General features: G+C 37.1%; 1 protein-coding gene across 17 annotated transcripts in view; it reads right to left on the bottom strand.

Annotated features, from left to right (window-relative positions):
- The window catches only part of LOC127969939 (calcium/calmodulin-dependent protein kinase type II subunit gamma), a 57,930-nt gene that overhangs the window by 32,670 nt on the left and 2,224 nt on the right, over window positions 1–23,036 (bottom strand). For all 17 annotated transcript variants that reach the window (XM_052572114.1, XM_052572104.1, XM_052572105.1 and 14 more), the window contains exons 2-3: window positions 21,932–22,026; window positions 1,328–1,387 (exon numbers count right to left, since the gene is read on the bottom strand). In XM_052572114.1, coding sequence (XP_052428074.1) covers window positions 1,328–1,387; window positions 21,932–22,026 — 155 coding nt within the window. The remainder of the gene's footprint in view (window positions 1–1,327; window positions 1,388–21,931; window positions 22,027–23,036) is intronic.

Here is a 23,036-nt window from a genome sequence, read left to right as displayed (position 1 = left end):
GCCTATAAATACTGCTGCAGTCATTAATGATCATCCAACAACAAAACAGCTGTGATAAAGATCTATATTTGATTTGTACAGATTTAAACACTATGCAAATGTTATTTTCCCTAATTAATGAATTTCTGTATTTGAATATTTCCGACCTTATTTTATTTGTAACATATTGTGTTGTATTTATCTATGCTTGTAATTTGTGTATTTGTTCTTATTCTTACGGCTCTTTAATCATGTTTAAAATATCTTAGTTAATCTAGTAGTATTTGCTGTGGTATTAAAGTAGTACTTCGCTTTAAGTAATAAATGGAAAGCAAGTTAAATTGAAATATTTTATGAATTAAAACATATTTTCTTGGTGATCCGAAAAATTATCCTATCCGTGGGCCAAAAACTGTAATATGATTCGAATCATGAGATTTTTTGATCCGTTGAACAAGTATAATATACACAAAGAATATTGGCCGATATATCAATATCCCTCTTTTTTTTAACTCCCTAATATTGATATCGGCACCAAAAACCCCATATCAGTCAGGCTCTAGTTAACGGTCACTGATACCAAACACCACCGGTGACTGTCACATGAATGATTGTGACTACTAGGGAGTGATAACCAATGAACAATTACTAACATTTAGATTTATACTCGCATAAAGCTATAGTATGAAGACTTGGAATGGCCAAAGTCATCCAAACCTTTTTTTGGAGCCTTTCGGTTTACAGTAAATTGAACATTGTGTCTGACACCTTATTTTGTGAGGGAAAGTAAATGCTGACAAATTGCCACTTCTGTGTGAATTATCTCTGTTAAATTAGCTTGTGGTATGTGTCATGGAAACACAGTTAAAGGAGATTTTATTGAACTGTCCCAATCATTGGTTTTAATCCTGCTGAAGTCTTCAAAATCACCAAACACTTTATAATGTTTTTTGCTCTTGGGGAATTATCTAATTACCCTCAGTGCCAAATGTCACCATCCTGAAACATCTTAGCCACTGACATTTTCCTGTCTTCCACAGCACCGTGTTGTTCTCTCACAGAAGGGAACCTGAAGGGATGATGCCTGTGCTATTTTCATGATTTTGCATGAGGTGCAGATTTTGTCTGTGTGCTCGGTCTTGTCAGCCACATCCTTTCTCATGCCATGCAAATAATCTTGGGTTGAATGTGACTAGAATCTTTGTACAGTTGGTCTCACTGTGTACAGACATACACACACACTATTGTTCTTAACTACTGAAGGGAGAAGAGGCATGTTGCATGCCGGACTTGAATCTGCACCCCCTTCATGGGAATATTGCACACAAACCAAGTTGTTGAGACTCACCTATGTTGGGATGTTTAAGCAGACGGCAGATCCTGGCCTCTCTTTCTAGCTTCTGATGATCTGAGGATCACACACAGAAAGAACAATTCAGCACATCTAACCCCTGCACCTCCACAAGTGTCAAAACAAACATTATCACGCTCAAATGTTAAGATATATATAATTTATTTCAAGATGTTGTTTGATCAAAATTACAGTAAAAAAAAAAAAAAAAAAAAAAAAAAAAAAAAAAAATAATATATATATATATATATATATATATATATATATATATATATATATATATATATATATATATATATATATATATATATATATATATATATTTTGAAATACTGTTACAGTTTAAAATAACTTTTTTATTTGAATAGAATTTAAAACAATTTATTCTTAAGATGCTGAATTTTCAGCATCATTACTCCAGTCTTCAGTGACACATGAATCTTCAGAAATCATACTAATTGCTGCACAAGAAACATTTCTTATTATTAACAATGTAAAAAAATAAAAAAATAAAAAAAAGAGAAATACTTCATATTTTTTGTGCAAATCATGATTTTTTTTGTCCATGACTCAAAAGTACAGCAGTTCTTAAATGTTTTTACTGTCACTTTTCATTCATTTTCTGACAAAAGCAAACAAACAAACAATAATAATCTTTTTGACCTCCATATTTCTGAACTACAGTGTCCATTGTCACACAGAGCTATTGTTCAGCTTCAGCAGACTTGAGAGCACAACTCATATGGATCACTTTCATGATGTGTTTACTGCTTTTTGCTCATTTTGGAGCTTGACTGGCTCTTTTCACTTTCATTACACGGAAAAGAGTGATGTGATCAAATAACCCTGAGACATATATAATTCCCAGGTGTAAACAGGACCTGTAATTTGGACCAATGCAACCGTTCAGTGACATATAATCAATATCAAGCCTACTGCCCAACACTTAGTAATGACAGCAGTTAATGACTGTGCATACATGTAATGGGTATGAAGTAAAGATGTCCACTCTATAAAGAAAGCGGCGGAGATTAATATAACTCTCCATCCTGGAATAATGAGCATCGATCTCTAAAAGGATACAAGGTCATAGCCTTTTGGGAAACCTTTAGAGAGCTTTATGAGAGGGAAATCAAACAGACACACACAAACTGCTTCAGCAGCGTAAATACACAATAGAAATCTATAGTTATTCTCAGCCCATAAATAATAATGTTACACACGAACATTTAGGTTAGAGAAAGGGCAGGGCTTTTAATGCAGGCCGGCTGCAGGGCTGTTGGTTTCTGGTGCTATGTATACTTAAATCAAGAAAGTCATTGATGATAAAAAAAAAAGGGCAAGCATCTTAACTAGAGTTGTCTACATGACGCCAGACTAAGAGAGTGAGTTCAAAAGAATGCACACGTGGACTCGAACACACAGTCATCTGCAGCAGCAGGGATCTGCTAGTAGGAATTCAAATCATGAACTCAATGCAGACACACCTGCTGAGTCAGATCAGTTTCACATAAACACACACCGCTCTTACACATAACATATCCTCTGTGCCAAGTGTGTGCTACTCATCTGAAACCAGCCAGACCTCACACTAAAGAAAATCTGACAAAATATAATAACAGATGAAGAAAGTATGAATGTCCGAGGGAGGAAATTATGTACGTGTGTTATGTTCCTTTCACAGGCCTTCATAAGGTCCAGCCACAATCTCTATGGGCCGAGTTTGTGAATGCATGTGGCTCTTCTACCCAGAAAGCATTCAATCCTTCTGACAGCCCCAAAGCATGATTCTCAGAAATGACATCAGCCTCAATCTTGAAGTATCAAACATTCATCTAAAAAACCATCACCACTACACTATACTAGTAGTCACACAGCCTTAGCATTCACTGTATGAACACACACACACAGGTTTCAGACTTTAAGTGATGATGTTTTCATGATATACAAATGGATGTGGGTGTAGGATCACTGGCTTAAAGCTTTTCTGAGAAGTGTGATCAAATAAACATCCCTCTGAAAGCGTGAACGGTGACTGCTGTGAGTGATGTGTGTTTGTGCGTATGGTTTACAGCAACAGATGTTTTTATTACCTAACAGAATTAATGCAGGACATTTAATATTCAGCCCTGCCACGGCTCTTATAACAGTTAATCTGAACATGAGAGAGGACTGTACGACTGTTGGCATGCAATGACTTAATGCAATGAAAATAATTACGCACAAACGAAACGCTTTTGAGTATGTGCTATAAACCACCTTGTTTTTATCATTTGCTGCAGCTTCCGCATACAATTCATCCACTACATTATAAATCAAATTTTAAGAGGAATAAACACCAATCCACTGATAGCTGGGATCTGATGCAAACGATAAAGGCTTTCTAGAAAGAGAAATGGCTTTGAGTGGCATACTCCTCCCTTGTGTGCGCGCTCTTGTTTTCTTCTTTTTATCCCATTACAGAAGAGCTAAATAAATGATGTTATTCGCTGACCATCTTTAAAATCCAATTGGGCTAAGTGCTGGTTTCTCACGGTGCGGTCGGGTCCGTGATGTCAAAGACTCTTAAAGAGAGAAAGAGAGAGATTCAGAAAGCAGGAGCGAGAAACTGACTGAGATAAACGGTAAATGAAACATTAACAGGTGTGTAAGTGTCCTGAGATTGGATCAGCATAAAACTTTTATATCATAATGAGCACTGACAGGATATCATGAACTGATTATAGACCAGCAACTGTATTTAAAACACACACACACACACAAAAGAACCAACAGATGGCAGGAACTTTCCATAACAAATGCATTACAAAAAAGTATCCATTTTCTAAAATGGTCAGTGGAGATGACTTAATACAATTTAAAACTATTATTTGTGTAATTCTTCAATAACCATTAAAAATAAAAGTGCCCATTACTTAGATTGCTTAATAATGATAGACTGCTGTTTAAAAGTGTGGACTTGGGGAGATTAGAAATCTTAGCAAGTCTGCATTTGTTTGTACATTAATATTTATTATGAAATTTTGGTAAAATAATAAATATTGTACAGTATAATATAGTGTGTAATATTGTTTTACTACTGTACTAATAATGTGTGGACAACTGCTCAATATTTTTGTGGAAATGCTGGTACATTTTTCAAGATTCTTTGATGAATCGAAACTTCAAAAGAACAGAATTCCTTTTGTATTATTATAAATATCTACAGTCACTTTAGATCAATTTAATGCATCCTTACTGAACAAAGTATTAATTTCTTACTGACCCAAACCTTTTGGACACTACAGTCAGGATTATTCATACAAATCAACATAGCAGGCTGCACTAGTACGAACAGATGCATTATGGGCCAGTCACCTCAAATGCACCCATGGGAGGGTGTAAGTCTCTGTGGTCAAGCTCACAGTGCAGAGAAAAACACATGTAGAATTAGGTGAAAGCATGCAAAAGAGGAAGGAAACCTGCTGCCTCATGCCTTAACTGCTTTTATCAATTCAACACAAGCATGCAAAACGTACCATGAATATACTTACCCCACTGTATGGATTTCAATTAAAACAGTATGGGTGCCATGCAATGCTATAAGTCTCATTTCTGTTCTGGATTTGTAAACAGATGCTACACAGCAAAAAACAAATGGCTCAGTTTCATTTATTTAGGTCCTACAGCACTGAAAAACACATTGAGCAAATGTGTGCACATATGCACAAGCTGCTCTCACAGATCCTTTCACATCACAGGACACGAGGCACGATATTGTACGTATCGGCACTCATTAAGAGCACAGGCAGTCATCACAGACTCTGAACAGATAGTAGGGTAAGGTAAGTAGGGTAAGTAGGGTAAGTAGACACAGGTTTTCATGGCCCAAACAGTTACAAATACGCTCATGCATGAACTAAAAGTGAGCTATTGTGGAGTGCACAGAGCTCTGATCAGAGACACATGCAGAGACAGTTATTTTGCCACTTGAGGCAATGGGCGGACGTCATTGTACTGGCATTCTTTTCAGATCAGCGTCAGGGTAGATGGAAGGGCTGACATTAAAGTGACGTTAAAGTGACGTTAAAGATTGAATCTGTGAGTAAAAAGACGCAGGGGTTGTGCGAGGTCAATTCTCAGCAGGTGAATCTCAGGAGAAAATGTCAGAGGCTCCAGGGAAGACTCTGGCATCTTGGCCAGGATCAGGTCTCTTCTCCCAGCACACGAGCTGCAGGAAGATTTCTAATAACTTGGATTTATCATAGTAGTGGTGATGTAAACATTACCTCTTGGTCAATCAAGACATACATATTTAACTTTAAGTTACACATACAGCTTACTCAGACACACACACATACATACATACATATATACATATATATATATATATATATATATATATATATATATATATATATATATATATATATATATATATATATATATATATATATATATATATATATATATATATATGTGACCCTGGACCACAAGACCAATCTTAAGTCGCTGCGGTATATTTTTAGCAATTGCCAAAAACTTAAAAGCAAATACAATGGCATTCAAAAGCTTGGCATCAGGAAGTTATTTTATTTAAGAAATGAAAATTTTTATTCAGCAAGCATGCATTAAACGTATAGAAAATTGCAGTAATGTGATGTATACTGCTCTACTCTATATAAACGCTGTTTTATCACAGGTTTCACAAAAATATTCAGCATCACAAGCATCAATCAACTAAAAATAACCAAAACTAAATAAGTATTGTTTCTTTAGTACCAAATCAGAATAATAAGTAATGACTTGAGAAATGGCTGCTGAAAATTCAGTTTTGTATGGAAGCATAGGGGTAGCATTATTCAATTTGGAATGTAATATGCAAAATGACAATGCAATATGTAAAATGGCAATGCATTTCTGTATTTACATTTACATTTTCCAATACGTTTGTGCAACGTTTGGTGCAAAATGAAAATGAAAATTAAATTACATAAGTTGAATTTGCCATTTCATACACCAGTTTTAATATGTAAAATGAATACTAATTTTAACGCTTTATAAGTTGCAAAATTAAAATTAAAATGTATTACAGATATGATTAGATATGTCTAACATGTTCAAGCAAAAACTGTGGCAAAATGATCATTTAAATGCTATTTTTCTTAAATGCATTAACACTCACAGTCAAGACACTTACGATTGCATTTTCATTCAATGTCCCGCAATGAATGTAGCAAAATTCAATGTGCACATTGAAAATGCATTCCGAGCCGATCACGTCTCCGCCCCCTCCCGCCCTGTCAATCACTGCGTGAACAAGGCGGGGCTTACAGAAGGTCAGAGACTCACATCTCAAGAAGATGATTCAAGTGAGAGAACATGGACAAGACAGTGGCCCGTGTACGTTTTGATCATTTCGGTTTATGGCTTCTATATTTCATTCGCACTTGTGGGCGGAGCTGAAACGCTGCTTTCATCTGATTGGTCGAATCGCTCCGCTTTCAGCTAGGTCTTTTTATTCTTTAAGGCAGAATAAGAGTCAGTGCGAGTGAAGCACTGTAATGTCTGAAACCACCGCTCACTGTTAATTAGCATAATATTTGAATCAGATGTAGCTGGGCACATAATTTGTGCTGCTGAGACCTGCAAGAGAACCCGTTAAATTATTGTGTGAATATTGTCCCACTGATAAATACAGTGCAAATAGTTCTGTCTCCTTGGATAACAGTGAAGTGGAAATAAATATAGTTAAATTTATGAAATAAAATGAAATAGGATTTTTTGGGAAGGTAAGTCTGGCCAGTTATACAAGCAACACGAGTCGGACGAGTCTGAAGATCTGAGCTGAATTGGGTGAAACATTTAAGTTCTAGTCTGTGTCATTTAGCCTACTCTCATAATAAATAATAATAATAATGTTAAGTATAGGTATAAGTTGCATCAGTCCAAAAATACGTCATGACGAGGAAAAAAACATATATAAGTCGCACTGGACTATAAATCACATTTATTCAGGACCAAGAGAAAACATTACCGACTACAGCCGCGAGAGGGCGCTCTGAGGTAGGCTACAGGAGCACTGAGCAGCATAGAGCTAATTTTACTATTTTTATTTAGAAATTTAACTATTTTAATTTTTACAATTATTTATTATTGTCACACACACACATAGTGCCTTATGACTTAAAAAATGAGAGTGGTAAATGTTACAGACATGGAACTGTTCAGTCTATTATTGATTTTTATTTCCACTTAACTTTTATCCAAAGAGATAGAAATATTTGCACTGTATTTATCAGTGGGACAATATTCATACAATACTACAACCTAGAAATAATTTGCAGGTCTCGACAGCACGAATTATGTGCCCAGCTACTATATCTGATTCAAATATTATGCTAATTAACAGTGAGCGGTGGTTTCACACATTACAGTGCTTCACTCGCACTGACTCTTATTCTGCCTTAAAGAATAAAAAGACCTAGCTGAAAGCGGAGCGATTCGACCAATCAGATGAAAGCAGCGTTTCAGCTCCGCCCACAAGTGCGAATGAAATATAGAAGCCATAAACCGAAATGATCAAAACGTACACGGGCCACTGTCTTGTCCATGTTCTCTCACTTGAATCATCTTCTTGAGATGTGAGTCTCTGACCTTCTGTAAGCCCCGCCTTGTTCACGCAGTGATTGACAGGGCGGGAGGGGGCGGAGACGTGATCGGCTCGGAATGCATTTTCAATGTGCACATTGAATTTAGCTACATTCATTGCGGGTCATTGAATGAAAATGCAATCGCAAGTGTCTTGACTGTGAGTGTTAATGCATTTAAGAAAAATAGCATTTAAATGATCATTTTGCCACAGTTTTTGCTTGAACATGTTAGACATATCTAATCGTTTCTGTAATACATTTTCATTTTCATTTTGCAACTTATAAAGTGTTAAAATTAATATTCATTTTACATATTAAAACTGGTGTAGGAAATGGCAAATGAAAATTATGTAATTTAATTTTCATTTTCATTTTGCACCAAACGTTGCACAAATGTATTGGAAAATGTAAATGTAAATACAGAAATGCATTGCCATTTTACATATTGCATTTTCATTTTGCATATTACATCCCAAATTGAATAATGCTACCCATATGCTTCCATAGTTTTGTCATCACAGGGTGTAAATTATATATATATAAAAAAATATTTTTTAACCTGTCATAATATTTCACAATATTATATTTTTCTGTATTTAGTGTATATTTCATATCATATTTTAAAAAAATTTTTTAGTACAATAACAGCTGATTTCATTTCATTTTATTCTTTTTGCTCGTTCTTTTAGCTAATAATCATTTCAGCGCTCCCCCCAGAGACGTGCCCTTTCTACTCTGCCTGTCTGCTTGCTTTATTTTTTCATCCTCTTTTGGCTCATCAGCGCTGACCTTAGTGTCCTCACTGTTTACAAATCATTGGCTAATGCTGGTCGAAGTCACTTCTCGGTCTTCTCGCTCCCCGTCCCTCCCTTTTTCCTTTTCTGTCCGTCAGTTCTTCACAGCATGGTAGAGTGTCATCATCAACTTGACTCATTTGTCACATCCATGCCCATCTCTTTGACATGTCCTGCCCGGTCTGTCCAGTCCTGGCCCCTTTCTGATTTCCCCCTTTACGATTCTTTCTTTTGCTGTCGTGCAAAAACTGACATTTCCTTCATGAACAAGTGCAGATATCTAGGTCTCTGGTGGCAATTTAACAGATGGTAGGGATGCACGATTATGAAAAAAATCATGATTGCAGATTATTCACTTGAAATTGTAATTGCAATTATTAATTACGATTATTACAATTTGCACTGAATGATGTTTATACCTTAGTTTGATGCAATTGCATTCCGTATTTTTAAATGAAAATAAACCATCTGAAACATTTTAACTTAAAAACTTTTAGTGCATTTCTATAATGTTAAGCCCCAAATGTCAACTATACATTGGATTGGTTTAAATAATGTAAAAATGTAAAAGTAAAAAATATGAATGGTATTATAATGTTGTACTAAAACTAAAATAACGGGAAAAACCCTTAAAATAACATGCAGAAAGAAAAAAATGCATCTTAAGTAAACAGAATGACATAAGTGTACTTTGAATGATTAAGTAATCGTGGCATTCATATATGTAATCGCGATTAGAAATTTGATTAATTCTGCAGCCAAAGCAGAATGTTTTTTTTTTCTTTTTTTTCAAAGGGAGGCACTGTACCCTTATTACAGTGAGAATAGGGGCTTTCACCCGGCGTAGTTCTAGGGACTAGCCGGGAGGTTATTTCCTAGAGAATTTCTCTCTTGGGCCTTTTTCCTGGTTGCATTCACACCGGCAGCAGGAACTCTGAAGTGGACGAAAATGCATGTAAATGCACAATTTATGTGATTGCAAGAGCTAAAAGTTTTTTTAATGACAAGTTGCAGTGTTACATATCATCGAAGCTGAGAAAAGAACAACACAACAACAAGACAACAGGTAAATGCTGTTATCGCAGTTTTCCATATACATTGAGTAAATGCCAGGTGGCCGGTGTTTCACATGCGTTTGGCCAATCAGCCTACACTTACATTTCTGATAGTTCCTATAGATCTGTTTAAGACCACACTCTGAATTAGGAGCTAATTTAGTTCGTCCAAACGGAGTTCCTAGTAAGTGTCTTACTTAAAGGTATGATATCTCATGATAACAGGGTTTGAACCAGCACCCACCTGATTATCACACCTGAGACAAGGCTACAGCAGCGTGCTTCAGAAACCCTCCACCTTCCCCAGCTCCACTTGTATAGATTTGCTAACGAGGAAATATCATGTATGTTATATACATATATATGTGTGGCAGCAGTATTTCCTACATGCTGTCTGTCAATGTACTGGCAGTAGCATGTCTCACCACTTGCTCTCCTGTAGTAGCAGCATAGCAGACCTACTCTGCTAAGACCAAACACATTAACATTGCCAACATTACCATGCTAAACATTCGGAAAGTTGTCATGACAGAATGACTGATCCTGAGATCAAAGACACTATTTGATGATGACACAAATGTGCATTATTGTTGGATAATTCTGGAACTGACTAGAGGCTGAATCCTGACAGACCACTTCTGTCAATCGGCCAAATTGACACTGACAGGAACACATATAAATGGCCAAATATTGGCTGATTGATATTGAAGTAATGGACTGCAGTACTTAAATTCTCTCTCAGATATCCAGCCCAGCTATGACGCAGCAAGTTTTCTCTCGACAGTGACATATCACACTCAACCCAGACACAAAATTAAAAATGTGGTAGGTAAATTTAGCATATAATCGTTCACTTTTCCTGCTCCTTCCTTGTGATTAAATATTGAGAAACCTGAAACATGCCGTGACCATTTGATACTATATTTTACTTGAACAATGTTTTGTTAAAATTAAAGATAATAAAAAATGAAATCTCCCCTTTAAGCAGTTTCAAATGCCAAACACTGTAAATATCAAGATACATCAAGAATATTGATCAAAAGGCTGAAAAACATACATTGTTCTTATGAACTATGTTTTGGAAGAAGTGAAGTCACTGAGGGCAGGAGTGGGTGTGAGACGGTTCTTTCTCTGGGGTAAACAGAGTGATTTAGACAGGGTGACACTGCTGGAAGCGACAGTGAGGGGGAAACAGCTTCTACCTGGAACCAGATCCAGTCGCCTCTTATTAATGCAGTGAATTCAGAACAAAACGAGCCCTCCAACAGCAGCAATGCCTGAGAGAAAAGGAGTGTGTGCGTGCGCATATTAGAAAGGTGTGTAAATATACAGGAATGACTGAAAGAAAAAGGGAAATCACATGTGTGTGTTTTAATTAAGTCCATTCCTCTACCACACTTTATCACTGTTTTGACAAAAGTGATATCCACACAAGCGAGCTATGAGCCAAACAATCAGAGAGTAAATTAAAATGACTTCAGTGAGACACACACTCCAGTACTCAGGAAAGCAGCACAATTTGGTTTTTCAGCTCAACCAACCAGGCTTCGCACTGCCGGAATAAACAACCAAAAACAGCTCCCAATATCCAAAGCATGAGAAACACCACAGCTCGGCCGGCCCATCCCATCAAATTCCTGCAAATACAAGACAGCCAGCCATCTGATGTTCTCCAGAGAGCACACACTCCCACAAACAGAGGCCATAGGGTCTGTGTCACTTTTAAAAACAGCTTAAGGTGCTTTGGCAGGGATGTCTGATGATCCCTGGCCATCGTACTACTAATCCACCAAGCAGAGCTTTTCTCACACTGATGACTGCAGGGGGTGCGGATGAGCAGCTGTCTGTACACACACACACACACACACACACACACACGTTTATTATAACATTATATCCTCTCCAGCCACCAGGGTAACACTCACCTGACTTCTCTTTCTGTCCATATGCTTTCCTCCACTTCTCTCTATCATTCAATCTGTCTCAGAAGGTGTGCGTGGCACTTTTTCTACAGCTATTGGAAAAGTCAAACAGGTTGTGTGCTCTTGAGGACTACGGTCTACTTGAAAATAACTGAATGATGTCAAACAAAGATTGTGAACAGACAAACAATTGTTAATAGTGACTAAGCACTCACTCTCTGTAATATTTCACATTTTGACTATCGATGGCAGATATATGTATGGAAAATCACATATACCAAAATCTACTAGCCATCTTATTTTATAAGTGTGTGTATGTTTATGGGAGCAAGTCGTGTCTCATCAGAGACGATCCCTGCGTCAGGGATGTTGCAGGACTGGGTGCAGTCAGCGGTTAACACAGCTCCGCACACACTAAGACACATATCTTGTTTGACAGATGTGTTACAAGTCGTTAAACTACGATGAAATTCAAAGTAAAGGAACGCGATGTATTTCTGAGATCTTTTTCTACTGATGAGCAAACAAAGATCCAGTCAGATAAACACATTGTGGTTGTTACAATAGCCACTAGCATCACATGTTTGCTTACCACTTCACAAATAAGTAAAAAAAAAAAAAAATTCACAGCTTTATCAGCTATTCTGTAGAACAGCAATATGCATGGCTGGCTGCAAAACCGTTCACCCCGAAATAGATATTCAATCACATTCATGTTGTTCAAAACTTGTATGACTTTCTTTCTTCAGTGGAACATAAAATATATTTTGAAGAATGTTCACGCTGCTCCAGAAGTGTACAGTCATCAGGGACCACCAAGCTCCATAAAGCATTATTAAAGCACCATAAAACTGGTCCATATTTCTCGCTGTACAGTATTAAAAGTTAAAACAAGACCATTAAAGATACTGTTCACCATAGTTTATAATTGAAGGTAAGTTGACAATCTTGACATCGGATAACTCAATTTTATTGTATGGAACAGTACAGACAGACAGTACAGAAGAAATAAATTAATACAGGTTTGTGGTGACAGAAATATTTAAAGGCCAAATTAACAAAAAATATGGAGTCTTTTTGAACAATGATTAGTGTAGCCTAGTGATCATGGTAATATATTTCCTAATAATCATAATCTCATACTGATCAAAACTCAGTATGAGTTTTCCATGTCTCATTTTCCATGTCTGCTGGTGCTTCAGCGACGACAGTAATGCTGCAGAAATACACCGGCAGATCCTACTTTTGATTCAATCAGTTAGACAGGGAGTCTTTGATCTGCAGCACATTAATAAAGTACATGGGGAGAAGAGGCAAAGGATCTTAAACTTCTCAGCATAAAAGAAAAGGACAGACTCGCTACTAACTTGGCATGAGCCAAGCTAAAAGAGCCAAGCCTGCGTGCTTCTCTCAGCTCAGTAAGTCTAAAATGGATGTGTATCAGCGGGGTGATCAAGTCCTGGTGTTGTGTAAGGGCAGAATTGTTAACTTCAGGTTAAGGTCGAAGGATGCCGGCCCCTAGAGAGGATTCAATAATTACCTGAGCAAAATAAGTCTGCAAGCTTTCATAGCATTCAGAGGTACAGCAAACTCTTTCACTCAGACTAGATGTCCATCAACTGACCATCTGATTATAGTGAGGTCATCTAGTTTTTGTTTAAGCTTTAATGTTTTATAGCTTCTCTGAGAGATCGGAGCGTGCCGAGTCTTACAGCATGTTATGCTTTAGCATGTTGTTAGACTGTCAGCATGGTAAACACTCAGAGAGCTTGTGTCTCCAAATTCATCCCCTTTAATACAGCATCACTACAGACATTAAAGCACAGTTTGTCAAACAAATACACCACCTTCTACAATAATAAATGGCTTCAAGATAATTGCTGTCGAACTTTTAATCGCCTGCTGAGAACAGCATTCCCCTAATGATGTATAATCTAAAGGTCTACTTTTTTTTGGAGAACTAATCACAAAATAATGCATTATGGTTTTGTGCTTCAGGGAAGCCTGGACTTATAGTCTTCTCTGTATATTAAAGGGGTCATATGATGCTCTTAAAGATCATTATTTTGTGTATTTTATTCATTCATTTAGTCATTTATCAGACACTTTTATCCAAAGCGACTTACAATGAGGACAACAGAAAAATTCGGAAGCACCAGATTGTCGTAGCAAAGTCAGAATGACCTCCTCTCCTGGGTTCACGAAACGGTCGTCCATTAAATGCGATGCTGTTCTGTTGTAAGTAATCTTAAAGATTCCTAAATGCATCTACTTTCGGAAAGGACAAATAAAGTGCATTTGCTTTCTCCTAGATACACACAGCATCTCCCTGACATGGCTGCTTCAACACTAACTGTGTTTACCCAAACCACTTCTTTCTTTAAGTTGTGGCCTAGTGGTTAGAGTTTGACTCCTAACCCTAGGGTTGTGGGTTCAAGTCTCAGGCCGGAAATACCATGACTGAGGTGCCCTTGAGCAAGGCACTGAACCCCCAACTGCTCCCCGGGCGCCGCAGCATAAATGGCTGCCCACTGCTCCGGGTGTGTGTTCACTGCTGTGTGTGTGTGTGTGCACTTTGGATAGGTTAAATGCTTGGCTGTAGGTCACGTCACTTTTTTCTTTTTTCCTCTTTCTTTGCGTGAACATTAGGGCAACATTAAGCAAATATTTCCACACAGTGACGTAGACGTGGGGTGTGTTTGAATGAGACATTTCATGGGGGGTTTGGCAGAGTCTTAACTTTGATAAAGAATATCTCTTTGGATTTGAGACTTTAGTCTTTACAACTTTACAGTTCTTCGTTATGCACCGAGAGCTTGCAACACTTCAAAGAGAAAGGAAAAATTGAAATCACATTATATGACCCATTTAAGATGGTTTAGGATAATATATTTAAAAGTCAGCATGAAATAAAAAACCTATATATTTTCTGAATGCATATTATTGTGAATGATTTAAACCATTCATGTTCCTTTTTTGACCAAAACGTCATAACTCAGTTTTCCAGTGAAACAACCCTCTGGTGACGCATATCTGACTTCTCTAGTCATTTAGTTCACTTAAACCTCAATCAATTGTTTTTTTCACAATTGATTTCAATCTCACATTTAGATCCGGCCCCATCCAATCAACAACAAACAGACAGACCCAAGTCCCCTTCACTTCACATTTTAAATAATGTTTCACTCATACGTACGTCACCATATGGAAGAAAACATCTGTTCCTACTTCTGTTACATCACAACTTGAACATAAAAATCCAGATAGCCACATGACTAGTCAATTATGACTGCTCTTGAACATCATGCTTATACAAGTGTTTCAAGTTCAAAACTTTTTCCTTTGATTAATTTCAAAGTTCAATTGCATGCTTTTGTGGAAAGGCACATCACGAGAGCTGTCCAACCACTAACATGAACACCACTGTCACCACCACCACCACACACTCTGCCATCCATACACCCACAGAAAAGAGGAAAAAAAAAACAAACTCAGCTACAAGATACGAATCGAATTTTTAAGAAAGGGAATGTATGTGTGGTTTATAACAAGCTACCATAAAAGCAAACACTCCAACTGGAAATTATGTAATCAAACTAATTTCTAATAACACTTGTATTCCAAAAGGAGAGAAAAACATCCCAGTGCCACATCAATCATTTCAATGGCTCTCGGCAGCTATTTTCTCATTAGATAGCCAAGTTTAAAACCTTAGATATCCAAACACTTGCTAACGGAAACAATGTATGCAAACTCATAGCCCCTCAGCTCAACTCTTTCTAGGAAAAAATGATAAGCGTAGCTGCTCGGTGTAAAGTGGAGGGTGCCGGGTTTGTGCGCTGACGTGCTTGTGTGTAAGAGTGTGAGCTTAAGCCGTGAGTCCCGCACCAGACCATCTGTTGATCCGGGGTGTCACTACATCTCCCCCCGATCCGTGCATGGATTATCCCGTTACGTGCTTTAGACGCCTGCAGATTCCCAGCAGTTAAAACAAAGCAGGTAGGACAAATCCCTATGAGCACTGCATGACAGAGTGAGAGTAATGGATGACCTTGATGTGAAAACACTTCTCTTTCAGTTCTGTCAGGGTCAAGTGTTTGCTAATTGATTCACTGTAGAATTGCTGTAGCCCTTCAAATTTACATTTTCTTATTTCTGTTGAATTCTAGATAAATGAACTATGGCCAAAACTGGCCAAAATAGCAAATGACGAAATCATTTTGGGACTACAACATCAAAAATGTAAAGTTTGACAGCTTTCTATATTATTGCATCGTCAGCCAGCTGATACAGATTGTCAGTCATTTTATATATATATATATATATATATATATATATATATATATATATATATTCTCCCACTTGCTAACGGAAACAATGTATGCAATATATATATATATATATATATATATATATATTCATATTCTCCCGATCATATCTCTTTCAGCGCCCCCTCTACACAATGGAATATGAATAAATTATTTAGGGCCTTGCAAACAATGAGTCAGCCACCTGAATAATGGTGTTTATCTGTGTCAATGTTTGTACAGTGCGCCACATGGTACGGTCATATGCATATCACAGAATACATTATGTCCTTTCAAAACACAGAGCAACGCTCATTTGAAATGAACAGAGCCTGCGGTGTAAATAGCATGACAGGCTTGTGTTCTGGTTATGGGAAAAAGGGAGCTGGGCTTTTGTGTTGATATTTATTGTGTTATACGTACAAGTGGCTCATTACTCGTCGTCGGTGGTAGATGTTAATCCATCATCTTAAAAATCCCTCATGCTGGAACTCAGCCACTTAAATGAAAATCTATACAAACTATTGTTAGTTGGCACCAAAATTCCTCGAAACCTCATTAAAATCAGCAGGAGAGTCTCATAAAAGCATAAAAAGATGTTAATGTTCTGCAAATATTCCCAGCACCTATTAAACTAGAACTACAAACTTGAAAATGTTACATTTATTGACCTCATCTAGGAAACTTAACTCAGAAAAACATTTTTTTTTTTTGCATATTTTTATCCCCAACTAATTAAATAGGAAATTGACTTTTAGAAGTGAAGTCTTTTGTTTTTGAGAAAGCATGCGTGGTTTTCTTTTGAGAAAGACATCAAACTTCAGGGTAGTGTAATAATGGCTTCCATATGCTCTTAGCTGTAAAGAAACCTAAGAGAAACCACAAGAGGTTTACTGCAAGATGATTCTCCATGCCATACTATACAATTAACGGTCATCCAAATGATCCAATCCAATATTTTTCTAAATCAAACCAAGCCAAACATTTCCTCAACCCTGAGTTTTTTTTTTTCCATTTTCATCAGTGCTCTATGGTCTGAACATACCATAAAAATACTCCCAAAGAATGAACTGCAACTACCATTATATTTGTCTTGATGCCTTCCTTATTATTTTTTATTTAAATAAATGCCAAATTTACACTCAAGTAATAAATTAACAATGTTTGCCATTCACGCAATGTTTGAATACAACATTCCTTATAATCGGTCTACACATGGTCAAGGTATACAAACATTGTGACTATTTGAACACTGATGAACTTAACACTCGGGATCAGAAATGCTGTTTAATTAAGGCTGGAACAAGTGATACTGAGCAAATACTGGGAAAATTCACAATTAATCGTTAAAACAGCTTTGCTTTCAAATATCCCTTTCTGGACAACTGTAATTAAATATTAGCTATGGGTTCATCTAAGGTCACAGGAAACATGGTGACACCATCAAAGTAGAACTCCAGGCATCTGAGAAGGGTGTGACAGGAGATTGGTAATACACTGATTCAAAGCTCTACTGCCGAAAATTCAGCTTTGCATCACTAGCATAAATTAGGTTTTCAAATATATTGAAATAGAAAACAGTTGTTTTGAATTTTAACATTTACTGCTTTTACTAGTGCTGGGCAATGATTCATTTTTTAAAATCGCATTATTGTCTGTGATAAATGGCAATTAATCACATTATTATGCACAAAACTAATAATCCATTCAAAAGTAGTGTATTGTGCCCTTTTTTCATTTAAAAGTAGGCCTACTGCTATATGAACAAAAGTGTAATACCATTTGGTTTGCAAACACTTTAAACAAATAAGGGGCTTTTTACTGCAGTATTCCTTTTACATAGAAACAGTTAAAATATTTATTGTAGCCTAAATCTCAACTTATATCATTGATGTAATTAAATTAAATATAAAACAAGCCATTTGTCACTGCCAGAACATTGAGAAAATATTTTATAGTTTGTTATAGAAAAACATGTTATGCTCATAGTCCAGAGCCTCAGTCATAACATTTTAACAGGCGCGTTCCTATTAGAGACCTGCACGATCGCAGGACCCATCGCAGCAGTGTGCGGCGCGGGACAACACTTGATGTGTGGATAGAGACTCTAATGATGCAGGAGAATAATTAGGGCTGCGCTCACACTAGGAATTCTTAACCGTGCCGGAGCGCGTTTGACCTCCAAAGCCTGGTTTGTTTGAGTAGTGTGATCGCTCCCTGGCTCGGTTGGAAGAGGTGGGCAAGAGTGCAGTTCAGTTATATATAGTTCAGTGAGTGTGAGCACTACCCACGCCGGTGCGCAGATCTTCTGATACATGCTGCATGATTGGCTGCATATTTCTGAATGGCAAAATCGATAGATTTGTAAAGCAATGTATTGTTAGAGGGACGTGTGTTACTGCATCTCATATGACTCCAAATAATAAACCAGAAAGGTAAAACGATGCACTGAACTGTGTTGAGCGAGAGCGATTCTCTGCAGTCTTCACGTGCTATCGGAAACTTCCCATTTACAACTTATAAAGTCATGATTACGAGCTCGTTGCATTCTTTTCTGTAAAAATAACAGTGGACAGTGCCTTGGGAATGTTAATGCTTTGCCTAAATAATCTGATCGAGAGCATCCCCTCCTGTGACCAATGATTTGTTTGTATGTGTCTCAGAGCCTGAGAACAATGGACTTTCATAATAATAAAAACAGCGTTAACATGTGATAAAATAATTGTTGGCATTGATCAATTAATATGTTAATTTCTTAGCATTTGGTATGTCCTACTTTTGCTTTAATGTAATACCTGATAATGGCGTTATCCTGCATAATTGGAGTGTGATCCAAAGAGAATCTAAAGACATTATATACAAACCAAACACATGTATACAGGCTTAACTTACAAGTACGTGCACACACACACACGCACAAAAATACAAAACAACTTACGAGTACACAACCATCTCTCCTTCCTTTTCACACCTCTGGCCCTCACTGGTACACAGAGATCATAAACATGTACACAGTAGTTCCTTTCCTTTAAACGTGTCCCAATACACAATCTTCCCATTTATGTGCACACTCACCATTTGGCTGGGGTTCATTAAAAATTCACAGTTTGTCCCATTAAAGATTCACCACAGCAGTGCTGTTACGTTTATCAGGCCTCTGCCAGTCGCCCTCCAGCAAGCAGCAAGGAATCATTCCAGGGCCATGATAATACAGCAAGGCCACGATACTGCTGCTGATCTGAGGGAGGTCAGAGAGAGCGAGAGAGATGTGGAGAGGCAGAAAGTAGTGAAGGTCCTAGCCTCTTTTTCCATTTAGAGCGAAGGCAGGCTGTGCACCTCAATTATTCAGCAGTGTTTCACGCGCTCCTGACATCACCACTGCATGCTCGCAATGCCTGCGTCTCAGCCACAGGCTCCACACTGCCCTGGATCACACCACTGACCACCATCACACACACATGCTACAAGCATGCACACTATCATTAGTACTGTACAGTATGTTCAGTCAAACCACAGAACTGTGTAGGGATACGTTTACATCAGAGAGGGTACGAACTATTTTTTTCTTAAAAATAGTGAAAATCTGTTAAAATTCTGTTAACATTACATGTCCATTAGTTGCTTCAGTATACCATATTCAGATTTATCATGTACAACTAAAATTAACATTATTTGAGATTAAAAGCATTTAAATTATATAATTATAAAGGATGTCAATGTTAAAGTGACCCTATATATACGTTATTAAAGGTCAGGTTTAAAATACAGCGTCCTTAGTTTGAAACAAAAATTGATGTCTACTATTTTAATAATAATAATAATAATGTAATAAAATACAGTAACACTTGATATTAAGATTAAATTAAAGTCCGCACGAAATGAAAATTTACTCTATTTTCTAAATGTATTTTATTTATCTTCTAGTAAATGATTTACTGTATCTACTGTATTTACATCAATGCAATTTTTACAAATGTATTGACCTTGTCATTTTTAACCAAAATGTTCCGGTGAAAAAACAGACTTCTGTCTAGTGACGTCTGCAGGAGTTCTCCAGTCATTTACTCCACTTAAACCTGTCCCATTCATACAATCATCTGCAAACTTGCATTCAGATCTGCCTCTATCCAATTAAAGTGCCTTAGCTTGAATGTACTTCAATGCATTAGAGATCATGGAATGCATTAGAACATAGACCATTCATTAATCTAAAGTTACATTTAACTCATGGTAATTTATACTTAAAATCTATTACAAATCTTTTAGTGTGAATAGAAAATAACCTCAATTGCTGCAGTAAAAGTACTGCTTAGTTCATGACATTTCACATGTGTCAAAGCAAAAGAAGATGGGGAGGTATGTGACATCAGAGATAAGTTTACATTGTTTATCCTCAGGGCACTTACCTTTACATTTCATTGGACTAATTTAAATGTTATACAAAATTGTACTAAATAAATTGAAGTTCAAGTTAATGTGAAACTGAAATGAAATCTTAAACTACACTTATGAGAACAAACAAATGAGAATCTAATAAGCCACTTGGAGCACTACCATTAAACAACCACCATTAGACTGCACTGCAGCACTCCTAACATACAAGAGTGTACTGCTGTACTCTACATAATATAAGGTATAAACAAAGTTTGACCGAGAAATTGCAGACTATCCTGGCCTTTGAAAGATGACTCATAGATGATAATGGCGTATGTGTCTGTTAACAGGTTGGCATGTCAAGAGATCTCTCTGGGCTTTGATTAAGGCCAAGGGAATGGGGAGATTTCGCAGGAGGGGGCTTTGGCACTTGTGTGGGCTTCACCGGATGAATAGCACTGTTGCTTTTCAATGCAGTGCCAGCCAGCATGATGAAGAGTTTGAAGAAATACAGTTGCCAAGTTTCTTTTAAGGAAGCTTAAGAGAGTCGCCAAACTATGCTGATCTAATTACCTGATGTTTTTTGTCCAAGGATCTTCGAAAATAAATCTGTTGTTTACTGGCCATCCATGGGGACCGTAGCACACACATACACACACAATGAGAACAGGATCTGTTGTAATTCAGCTTGAAGGTCTACAGACAGTACAATCATTTCTCCAGCTCTCACCTCAAACACTAATAAAGGGCGAAGGGAACTGCTCTTACATTACAACACAACATCCACCCAAATTGTCACCGCAACAAGTCACTAAAACAAAGCTCTATGTGCATATATTTGTTAATGGATTTCAGTCTGTGTGAAAAGTTCATACAAAGTTAATGCAATTAATGTGTTATCAAGCTCAGTCTTCGCTGCCACCTCGGAGTAATCATGCCCATGTCTAGCTGACAATCCAAAAGAGTCATTTAATTAAATCCATTTCATTTCATTCAACCCAAGACTCATCCCATAAGAGGACAGGTACACAAAGTGTCCGTTCCCCGAAATAGATCCAGTGCTTGCTGTTGTTTGCATTGGAGCAGAAACAGAACTGGGGCTCGTATATCCTGACCATCTTCATCAACAGATGATACTGACAGTGATTAGTGACTCAACTGAGAAAGAATGAATGAAAGTGGTAGCATCAACAGGTTCACTGCATTAGCCGTTACCCATTTGATATTGTTGAGTCAGCTTGATGCAGAATGGATAGAATAATATCATTATATCCATGTGCTTCCTGTTAAGCATTTGTGGTAGGTTAAGATACTAAAAATTAGAATGTGCTCGGAGCAGTTTATACCGTTCAAAACGTGGGAATTGGTCATACTGTATGTGACCAGGTCTGATAGTGTGCTACATCACAAATAATGCAGATCTGATTAGATCAAAGAGAGAGACTTTAGTTTATTGAGGATGAAGATTTATGAACATACTATGAAGACAACAGCCAGGGAGCAAAGCAAAGTCTTACCTCGTGCTGACAGCTTTTTTGTGTTGATGATCTTAGCAGCATATTCCTGGCCGGTTGATTTCTTTACACATCGCCGAACAATAGAAAAGGCACCCCTGTTTGAAAGAAACCATAATGCATGACAATAATAACACAATCAAGCAAGCCTGAAATCCAAAAACATTCCATGATCGTAATGTTAAGCAAATGCAAGAGTGTCCATCCACATTGCAGCAGCACTGGTTCCGGACATAAAGTTTTGACATTTCCCAGAGGGATTTTCCGAAAGTCTGATTAGGATTTTAAGCTACGAACAAAAACATCCATATATAAGCTGAATCACACTGCGAATGACAATCAAATTAAAAATGATAAACGCATAACTTTTGATTAAAAGGTGTTGATTTATTATATGTAATGGATATATATTTATTATATTTTATTGATTAACAACCACGTAGCTTGGTTGGTTTATAAGATCATTCAAAATCAATTACACTACGGAGAAAACGTTTTTTTACTTGCAGAATCCCACCGTTGCACTCTATCAGATGGAAAATCAGGGGGAAAAAATGCAATACTTCCCTGGCACTAAAAATTCTGCATTAAATGTGCTACAAACTGTCATTGTTCTGCACTGCATTGTAATGCAAGAATCTTAAAAAAATGATTAATTACAGCCTAATGACTGCTCAATAAGGACATGTGATGTGTAAGATAATTAAAGCCCCTGCAAATGATTTACACAAAAAACATACTTGCAAAAATGCCATCTTTGCTTATGGTCAACTATTATGAGCGGTGACGTGAAAGGCAGCAAACAAGGAAGATAAATATGTCCATTTCAGGCTTTTAAGAGCTCTCTGGAAATGATGCGGGCACTGCTAAAACATCTACTACACTGTACTGAAATATTTACTATTTAAATGCTAGCTGAAAAAATGTATTCTGAGCACACAGCTACTTTTGAATAGACAAGGATGCTGTTTGGCAGCAGAATGGAGTAGGTATGGTATCTAACAGCAGGGACTAAGTAATACATGCTAACCAGTTAAACCCTTACCAATTACGGTGCATTCACACTGACATGTCACTAAATCGTGGGAAGCTGTGGAGTCATTGGTCT

Source organism: Carassius gibelio, chromosome B13, assembly GCF_023724105.1.
Source record: "Carassius gibelio isolate Cgi1373 ecotype wild population from Czech Republic chromosome B13, carGib1.2-hapl.c, whole genome shotgun sequence".
NCBI classification, from domain to species: Eukaryota; Metazoa; Chordata; class Actinopteri; order Cypriniformes; family Cyprinidae; genus Carassius; species Carassius gibelio.
This window is presented reverse-complemented; position numbering and strand designations above follow the sequence as displayed.